The following is a 10969-nucleotide window of genomic DNA, read 5'->3' on the forward strand; positions in this document are numbered from 1 at the left end:
GCCCGCACCGCCTTAACCAGAGCCCGCACATTGATGGAAGACTTAGTGTCTACCTCCTGGACTGAGTCATCCTGCACCTCACCATCATCCGAGGACCCCTCAGAATCTGAAAGATGCGCAGCCTGTGCCATGACTGAGCGTTTAGACGCCCTGGAGGGCACGTCACTGTGCAACATCGACTGAAAAGCCGAAGATGCTGCCGCCAAATCTTGGACAGTGTGGGAAAGCGCATCCACCCAGGGTGGAGGAGCTGTCACAGGAGCCTGAAACGGCACCACAGCCGGCTGTGCCACAGGGGTGGACTGAATATACATTGGCAACCCCGCATAGGGACCAACAGGCTGAGACCGCGGGGGAGTCTGCAATAATTGTGGGACACCCGGGGAATGGGGGATGGCAGGCTGGGGCAACGCCCTAGTAGGGGCGGCAGTCGGGACCGACAGACGGTCCGCGATGGACACCAGCACCTGGGAAAACATCGCCCATGGTGGCTCCTGCAACATGGGAGGTTTAGACGTACCAGGGACCGCCTGGCACCGTCCGCACAGGCCGTCCTGTGACAAATCCTCCCTATCCACTCCTGCAGAACAGCGCCTGCAGGAGAACAATGCCGGAGCCCCGGAGTGCTCAATCTCCTCCTCAGACATGACTTAGGAAGAAAACGTGCGCACTCACCAGTGTGCTGAACAACAGCCCACAATATGGCACCGTGTAGCACACAACTGTATGTGACGGACCTCACAAATACGTGATCTATATAGGTGAGGTCAGTAGAAACACCCTTCCCCCGCACACCTGTAGGGCTTGTAGGAGAAGGAAAGGGATAGGTACAGGCTGACAGTAAGTAGAAAAAAGACACAGACAGGCAGCACTAGCAAAAGTCACATACCATGCAGGAAGATATACTCACTGCACCTTTCCACTACAATCAACCTCCCAGATTCAGTGTCTGGGAGGGCTATAGTGCTGTGTACACTGTCCTTTTGCAGGGGAGAGGTACACAGGGGGACCGGTCCGCATGCTCCCTGAGAGTATCCACGCTGCCAGTAAGAAAATGGCCGCTGGAGACCTCAGAGGAGGAGTGGCCCGAGTAGCTGCAGCTCAGCGACGCCAGACTCCGAGCTGAAAGGCGCGCTGAGCTGAGGGGAGGAGCTGCTGACAGGGAAGGCTTCCTCCCCTGGCTAGCATATTTAACCCCCAAGGTTGCGGCATCCCGCTTGCCGCTTAATTACCCTGGTGGTCTAGTGGTCTGGCAGGGTATGCCTCCGATGGAGGGGGGGCCCGCCGCCACCGCTAGCGCCCCCGGTCTGTCCCCTAGACCGGGGGCATGGGACTGCATATAAAAGGCATTACCCGCGCACCGCCGCTAATCAGCGGTGCGCGGCTTACCTGATCTCCCCGGCGTCTTCCGGCAGCAGTCCCGGGGGAAGCCAGAGTCCGGCTAGTATAGACTCTGGCTTCCCCCGCCGCGATCCCCAGTTCAGTGCTGGCGTCGCGGCGCCAGCAGGGAGAAGGAGCGGCAGCGTGGGCGTCTTACAGACAGCCCAGCGCTGCCGCTCTGGAAAAAAGAACTAATGTAAAAATAAATTTAACCTAGTTAAATAAAAAGCTTTAGGGGGCTGCTCCTGCAGCCCCCCCCCCCGCAGGGTGACCCGACTCCGGCCGGGCACCATCTTAAACTGAGGTGCCTGTGGCTCGGGGGCGGGGTATAGGGGAGGTTGGACCCAAGTGCATCCTGGGAGCAGCTAAAAGCTTTAACTCCGTGGTGCCCGAGGATCCAGGATCCAGCTATACCCCAAGGTCACCCTGTGGACCCTATGGACCCTGAAGTAGAAACCCTCATAGCCGAATGGACCGACAGGCGGCAACTGCTCAGGCAACTGTGTATCCTCAGCTGCAGGGAGGAGACCTTCTCCGGGGTCAGGAAGATCCTTTGCTGCCGAGAATCCAGCAGGGCTCCCAAATGAACCATCCGCTGAGATGGAATCAGAGAGGACTTTTTCCAATTTATCAGCCACCCGTGCGCTTGCAGGCAAGCGACCGTCAAGTGGAGATGATGAAGCAGTACCTCCGGGGAACTCGCCAGCAACAGGAGGTCGTCCAGATACGGTAGTAGCCGTACATTCTGGTTCCGAAGATGTGCGGCCATGACCGCCATAATCTTCGTGAACACCCTCGGTGCCGTGGAGAGACCAAAGGGTAGCGCCCGGAACTGGTAATTGTGTTGAAGGATAGCGAACCTCAGATACCGCTGGTGCGAAGGTGCTATCGGAACATGGAGGTAGGCGTCCTGGATATCCAGGGACACCATGTAATCCCATCGCTCCATCGCCAGAATGATGGAACGTAACGTTTCCATCCTGAACTTGGGAACTCTGAGGAATTTGTTCAGAGACTTCAAGTTGAGGATAGGGCGATGAGAACCATTGAGTTTCCGCACCAGAAACAGAGAAGAATAGAACCCTGTCCCTCGTTGTAATTGAGGAACGGGAACAATGACCCCTGCTGTCAGCAAGGACTCTATAGCTTCCTGAATCTGTAAAGACTTGGTCGTATCCGGAGAAGGACTCGTGCAGAAAAACTGGTGGGGCGGTCTGTGCCGAAAAGACAGGGCGTACCCCTGGGAGACCACTTCTCGAACCCAGGCATCCGTGGTGGTATTGTGCCAGCACTGGGCAAATTGAAGAAGTCGGCCTCCCACTCTGGGGTCCCCCAGAGGGAGGCCCGTCCCATCAGGCAGAAGGTTTATCTTCCTGCTTGGAAGAAGGGCGCCTGGCACTCCAGGGCTGCTTCTTGGGCTTAGAAGCGGCCTTGGTCGTCGACTGCCTCGGGAAGGACTGACCTTTTGCCTTGCCCTGAACCCGAAAGGACCGAAAAGCAGAGCTCCGTACCTTGGTAGGAGCAGAAGCCGAAGGGAGGAAGGCTGATTTAGACTTAGCCAGAGTGTCCACAATTTTGTCCAAGTCTGGACCAAAAAGCAACTCCCCATTAAAAGGTAAGGCCTTCAGTCCCTTCTTGGAGTCAGCGTCAGCTCTCCAAGACCTCAGCCACAAGGACCGACGCGCCGACACAGCTGCAGCCGACACCCGAGAGGTTAGCAGGCTTGCGTCTAACGATGCTTCCCCAATGTAGGAAGCCGCATCCCTCATTTGACCTATCAACGCTCTCTGGATCTCCGGAGCATCTTCCGGAAAGGTATCCTCCAAAGCATTGGCCCAGCTCTCGATGGCCTTAGCCACCCAAGAGATGGCCATGGACGGACGGGCCACCGCCCCCGAGAGAGAGTAGATAGACTTCAAACAAGTCTCCACCTTCCTGTCCGTGGGATCCTTCAGGGAGGAGATCGACGGCAAAGGCAGCGTAGCGCTTTTAATTAAGCGGGTAACGTGGGAATCCACCGCTGGAGGAGTTTCCCACTTCCTGCAATGAGCCTCCGGAAACAGATAGTTCGAAGCCAACCGCTTCTGCGGTTGGAACCTCTTGCTGGGCAACTGCCAGGCCCCTGCCATATGATCCGTCAATTGATCGGACAGGGGAAAAACCGTCGAAGCTACCTTGGCCTTTTTAAAATTTGGGTATTTTGACCTGGGGGCGGGCACATCCTCCTCAATGTGAAGGATGGCCCGCACCGCCCTAACCAATGCCGGCACATTAATGGAAGACTTAGCCTCCATCTCCTGGGCCCCGGCATCCGAGTCAGAGTCTTCATGGATCTTCCCGTCATCCGAAAACACGTCCGTGTCCGTGAACTGAGCCGCCAGTGAAGCCGGAACGGAACGCTTGGACGCCCGTGGGGGCAAATCACTGTGCAACATATGTTGAAAAGCCGATGACGAAGCCGCCAGACTCTGAACAGAGCTGGAGAGGACATCCACCCAAGGCGGGGGTACTGCCTGAGGATACCCCTGAAAAGGTACCATCGACTGCTGCGGCACCGTGGGGGTTTGCACGTATACCGGCAAACCTGCATAAGGACCCACAGTCTGAGACCCGGGAGGAGACTGCACCAGACGAGTCACACCCGGGGAACGGGGCATGGTAGGCTGGGGCAACGTCCTAGAAGGGGCCGCAGTCGGGACCGCAAGTCGGTCCGCGATTGACGCCAGCACTTGCGTAAACATTGCCCACAGAGGATCCTGCGCCACCGGGGGTTTAGAGGGTCCAGGTACCAACTGGCACTGCCCGCACAGACCGTTCTGAGACAAATCTGCCCCGTCAAGCCCTGCCGAACAGCGTCGGCAGGAAAACAACACAGGAGCCTCGGAGCGCTCATTCCCCTCATCAGACATGACAAACTTTTTTGCAAAAAAAGTGTCTCACCGAAACGAGGTAAGGCGTATAACACCCACGCACTCCCAAGTATGCAACCCAAACAGCCCACAATATGGTACTGAGGAGCACACCGCAGTATGTGACGGACCTCACAAATACGTAGATTTATATAAGTGAGGTACACAGAAAGAACACCCCTCCCCCACGCACCTGCGGGCCGTAGGAGAAGGAAAGGGATAGGTAAAAAGCTGACAGTAAGTAGAAAATAAGCACAGACAGCAGCACTAGCAAAAAGTCACATACCAGGCAGAGAAGTTATACTCACTGCACCTTCCGCTACAATCAACCTCCCAGATTCAGTGTCTGGGAGGGCTATAGCGCTGCGAACACAGTCCTTTGCAGGGGGAGAGGTACGTAGGGGGACTGGTCCACTGGAAGCCTGCCTGGGAGCTCTGCGATGCTGCCTGAGGAAGATGGCCGCCGGAGAGCTCTGAGGAGGAGTGGCCAAGTGAGAACAGCCCAGCGATGCCAGCACACATGAGAGAAGGCGCCCTGGGCTGAGGGGAGGAGCGCTGAAGCAGGGAAGGCTGCCTCCCCTGCTAGTACTAAACCCCCGGGGAAGCCGGTTCCCCGCCGGTACTTACACCCCGGGGGCCAGCGGACACGCGGGGTATTCCTGAAGAGGGGGAGCCCGCCGCCGCTACTAGCGCCGCCGGTCTGTCCCCAGAGACCGGCAGCATGAAGACTGCATTTTCCCCGCGTGCAGCGCTGACAGCGCTGCACGCGGCTTACCTGGCCCCTTCAGTTCGGCAGCAGTCCTTGGGTGGTCCCGGAGCCACGCTAGTACTGACTCCGGGGTCCCGCTGCGATCCCCGGATCAGTACCGGCGTCGCAGCGCCAGCGGGGCTGTTGGAGCGGCAGCGTAGACGTCCAGATGGACAGTCTGATGCTGCCGCTCTGAAGACAGTAAAAATAAAATAATAAAATCTTTTTTTTTTAAAAAAAATAAAGAATAAAGCTTAGGGGCTTATGCAGCCCCACTGCGCAGGGTGACCCGACTCCGGCCGGGCACCAACTAAAACTGAGGTGCCTGTGGCCGGGGCGGGGTATAGAGGAGGACGGACCCAAGTGCATCCTGGGAGCAGCAAAGCTTTAACTGCGTGGTGCCCATGGATCCAGATCCAGCTATACCCCAAGGTCAACCCTGTGGACCCCCTATGGACCCTGAAGTAGAAACCCCTGGACCTTAAGAGGGCAGTCTCAACAGCCACGCCGTCAAAGATGACTTAGGTCTGGGTAATGGCAAGGACCTTGAGACAACAGGTCCTGACGTTGAGGCAACAGCATCGGAGTGTCTATGGAGAGACTCCGAAGATCTGAGTACCAATGACGTCTGGGCCATGCTGGAGCTATCAACAGGAGCGTGCCGCCTTCTTGCTTGAATTTTCAAACCACTGGAGGAAGAAGGGAGAATGGAGGGAAGAGGTATGCAAACCAGAAGGTCCACCGGACCGACAGACCATCTGCCAGAAGAGCCTCCGTATCTCTTGTTCTTGACCCGTACACAGGCAACTTGTTGTTGTGTCTGGAGGCCATGAGGTCTATCTATCTCTGGAAGGCCCCACTTGTCCACCAGGAGTTGAAAGACCTCCTGGTGAAGAGACCATTCTCTTGGATGCACATCTTGACGGCTGAGAAAGTCTGCTTCCCAGTTGAGGACTCCTGGTATGAACACCGCTGAGATGGCAGGGAGATTGCCCTCCGCAAAAGTCAGAATGCGGGACACCTCTGTCAGGGCCGCCTAACTTCGGGTTCCTCCTTCGCAGCTTATGTAAGCCACAGTGGTGGCGTTGTCCGATTGTACATGCACGGGTGTTCCGTGGAGAACATGTTTTGCTTGCTGGAGAGCTTTGAATACTGCCCGAACTTCCAAGAAGTTTATTGGAAGCGCAGATTCTGCTGGAGTCCACCTGCCTTAGAACAAGTGTGGACCAGTCACTGCTCCCCAGCCCTGGAGACTGGCATCCATTGTCAGAAGGACCCAGTTTGCCACCCAAAAGGGGCGTCCCTTGTTCAGGTGAGTCGTCTGCAGCCACCAGGCCAGAGACAGATGTACCCCCGGAGAAAGCACCATGGTCTGTGTCTTTATCCAATGGGGCAACACATTCCATCTGGAGAGGATCAATTTCTGCAGAGGTCTGGAGTGAAACTGGGCATATTCCACCAAGTCGAACATTGACATCATGGAGGCCAGTAACCTCATTGCCAAGTGAACACTCGGCAGCTCTGATGGCAACCTGAATATGGTGATCTGACTCCGAGCCGGGCACCTACGAAACTCGGGGGCGGGGTATAGGAGAGGGACCCCAGTGCATCCTGGGAGGCTGAAAATGTTAACTCTGAGGTGCCCGGTGTCTGCCACCATCGCCTATACCCCAAGGTATCCTGTGGATACCCTATGGACCCCGTAGAAATATGGAATATTCAGTTATCAAAAATATCCCTGGTCCCAAGCATTTTGGATATGGGAGAATCAACCTGTACCAGAAACCAAAGTGCTGCACTCCAAACATATCAAAGAAAACGCGACACAGCAGCAAACTTGTTCGTGTTAATGCCTTCGCACTGTCTGCAGTGTACGGCAAATCTGCACTGTACCCGTCCCTATCTATATGCTTGGGCTTATTAATAGGCATTGCATGCAGTACTGGGTGCAAATGATACATCAGAAAACAGGATGTGTATGTACGCTTCTATCCAGCCCTGTAAAGGCAATTGTATCCACACTGCGCCTATGTGAAAAGGCCCTACTACACAACGGAAATGTGCCAAGCCAGAAATCACAGCTCCTCCAACAGGCACGCTGCCCACTGGTATAGAGACTCGCTGACTACTCACTCTCCAGACGCATTAATGAGCTAGAATCCCCATAGCATCCCCCACAAACACACAGCATCCCCCCCCACACACACACACACACAGCATCCCCCACACACACACACAGCATCCCCCACACACACAGCATCCCACACACACACACACACACACAGCATCCCACACACACACAGCATCCCACACACACACAGCATCCCACACACACACACACACACACACACACAGCATCCCACACACACACACACACACACAGCATCCCACACACACACACACACACACACAGCATCCCACACACACACACACACACACACAGCATCCCACACACACACACACACACAGCATCCCACACACACACACACAGCATCCCACACACACACACACAGCATCCCACACACAGCGCATCCCACACACACACACAGCGCATCCCACACACACACACAGCGCATCCCACACACACACACACAGCGCATCCCACACACACACACAGCGCATCCCACACACACACACAGCGCATCCCACACACACACAGCGCATCCCACACACACACACAGCATCCCACACACACACACACAGCATCCCACACACACACACACAGCATCCCACACACACACACACAGCATCCCACACACACACACACACAGCATCCCCCACACACACACACAGCATCCCCCACACACACACACAGCATCCCCCACACACACACAGCATCCCCCACACACACACAGCATCCCCCACACACAGCATCCCCCACACACAGCATCCCCCACACACACACACAGCATCCCACACACACACACAGCATCCCACACACACACACAGCATCCCACACACACACAGCATCCCACACACACACAGCATCCCACACACACACACAGCATCCCACACACACACACACACAGCATCCCCCACACACACACACACAGCATCCCCCACACACACACACAGCATCCCCCACACACACACACAGCATCCCCCACACACACACAGCATCCCCCACACACAGCATCCCCCACACACACACACAGCATCCCCCACACACACACACAGCATCCCCCACACACACACACAGCATCCCACACACACACACAGCATCCCACACACACACACACAGCATCCCACACACACACAGCATCCCACACACACACACACACACACACACAGCATCCCACACACAGCATCCCACACACACACACACACACAGCATCCCACACACACACAGCATCCCACACACACACACACAGCATCCCACACACACACACACAGCATCCCACACACACACACACAGCATCCCACACACACACAGCATCCCACACACACACACACACAGCATCCCACACACACACACACACACAGCATCCCACACACACACACACACAGCATCCCACACACACACACACAGCATCCCACACACACACACACAGCATCCCACACACACACACACAGCATCCCACACACACACACACAGCATCCCACACACACACACACAGCATCCCACACACACACACACACAGCATCCCACACACACACACAGCATCCCACACACACACACAGCATCCCACACACACACACACAGCATCCCACACACACACACACAGCATCCCACACACACACACACAGCATCCCACACACACACACACAGCATCCCACACACACACACACACAGCATCCCACACACACACACACAGCATCCCACACACACACACACAGCATCCCACACACACACACACAGCATCCCACACACACACACAGCATCCCACACACACACACACAGCATCCCACACACACACACAGCATCCCACACACAGCATCCCACACACACACACACACAGCATCCCACACACAGCATCCCACACACACACACACACACAGCATCCCACACACACACACAGCATCCCACACACACACACAGCATCCCACACACACACACAGCATCCCACACACACACACAGCATCCCACACACACACACAGCATCCCACACACACAGCATCCCACACACACAGCATCCCACACACACAGCATCCCACACACACAGCATCCCACACACACAGCATCCCACACACACAGCATCCCACACACACAGCATCCCACACACACAGCATCCCACACACACAGCATCCCACACACACAGCATCCCACACAGCATCCCACACACACAGCATCCCACACACACAGCATCCCCAGAGCAAAGAGACCGAGCATCCTTTAGGTAACAGCGATAGATCATAGTGGGAAATCTCTGTTGCTGCCATGTAATCCCCTGATAGTATATGATCACGCTTCCTCCCATTACCTTACAGCTGTCACTACTCCAGCCTAATGCAAGCAGAACAATGCAGGAGAGGAGTCCATTAGTGCAGCCTCCGTCATGTGTCCCCCCCCGTCATGTGTCATGCTGCTGGGTACTGTATGTGCTAAGATCAAGCTTCCATGTTATTCTGCATAAGTGTAAGATGTGTACAGTCACACTATGCGATTCTCAGCCCGGCACAGCTACAATATCCGTCATACAAGGACCATCATCATGTAGCGTGTAGCCAGCACCAGGGGCCCATCATCATGTAGCGTGTAGCCAGCACCAGGGGCCCATCATCATGTAGCGTGTAGCCAGCACCGGGGGCCCATCATCATGTAGCGTGTAGCCAGCACCGGGGGCCCATCATCATGTAGCGTGTAGCCGGCACCGGGGGCCCATCATCATGTAGCGTGTAGCCAGCACCGGGGGCCCATCATACTGTAGCGTGTAGCCAGCACCTGGGGCCCATCATCATGTAGCGTGTACCCAGCACCAGGGCCTGGCATGGCTATAGGTGTCAGAAGGAGATGGAACGGCTGGGAGCACACACTGGGGCACTATGTGCAAACAGCCTGGACGCTACAATTCCAGAATAGGGGCCACAGCCAACCAGGGACAGGGGCCACACAGCCGGCCAGTGACACCAGGGACAGGGGCCACACAGCCGGCCAGTGACACCAGGGACCACACAGCCGGCCAGTGACACCAGGGACAGGGGCCACACAGCCGGCCAGGGATAGGACCTCACCTTTCAGGGCGCTCCTCTCCACCAACACTGTGTGCACCTGAGGATCAGACAGGAACTTCCTCATCTGCTCCAGGGCGCTCTTCTCCTCCAGAGCTGCCTCCAGGGAGGCCGGGGCATCGCCGCCATCTTCCAGCAGCAGCGGCACCAGCTTCCGGATGTGTTTCTGCAGCACCAACGGGTCCGCAACGTTCTGCACCGCGGCCGACACCTCCAGGCCGGGGCCGCCGTCATCTCCCCCGCCCGGATCCGACATCAGCACAGACACCGGAGAGGCTGAGGAGGCACAGAGACCGGAGAGCCGGTAACTGAGCCGGAGTCTGAGTGTCAGTGAGCGGGGAGCGGCTGCTGCAGGAGACTGACACAGCGGGAGGAGGAGCCGCAGCCGCCAGGGGGTTTCTGGGAGCTGTAGTTCTCACACCCACCTCCCGCCTGTCTGTGTTTAGCGAGGGAACTACATCTCCCATCAGGCACCGCGCGGCAAGTCCGCAGCATTACACAGCGCTTTGTCCACCATCAACACCCTGCCCCCTCACTCACTGAGCCACCACCACCCTGCCCCCTCACTGAGCCACCACCCTGCTCCATCACTCACTGAGCCACCACCCTGCCCCCTCACTCACTGAGCCACCACCACCCTGCCCCCTCACTCACTGAGCCACCACCACCCTGCCCCCTCACTCACTGAGCCACCACCCTGCCCCATCACACTCTCTGAGCCACCACCACCCTGCGCCCCACTCACTGAGCCACCACCACCCTG

The 10969-nt window shown here is 56.6% G+C and overlaps 1 protein-coding gene across 1 annotated transcript in view; it reads right to left on the reverse strand.

The window, feature by feature from the left end:
- The window catches only part of DYNC1H1 (dynein cytoplasmic 1 heavy chain 1), a 148583-nt gene extending 138025 nt beyond the window's left edge, over nucleotides 1–10558 (reverse strand). The window contains exon 1 of the mRNA XM_088475206.1: nucleotides 10210–10558. Within this exon, the coding sequence (XP_088331332.1) occupies nucleotides 10210–10462 (253 nt within the window). The 5' untranslated portion in view covers nucleotides 10463–10558. The remainder of the gene's footprint in view (nucleotides 1–10209) is intronic.
- Nucleotides 10559–10969: the final 411 nt, after the last annotated feature.

Source organism: Taudactylus pleione, unplaced genomic scaffold (assembly GCF_031769625.1).
Source record: "Taudactylus pleione unplaced genomic scaffold, aTauple2 ptg000166l, whole genome shotgun sequence".
NCBI classification, from domain to species: Eukaryota; Metazoa; Chordata; class Amphibia; order Anura; family Myobatrachidae; genus Taudactylus; species Taudactylus pleione.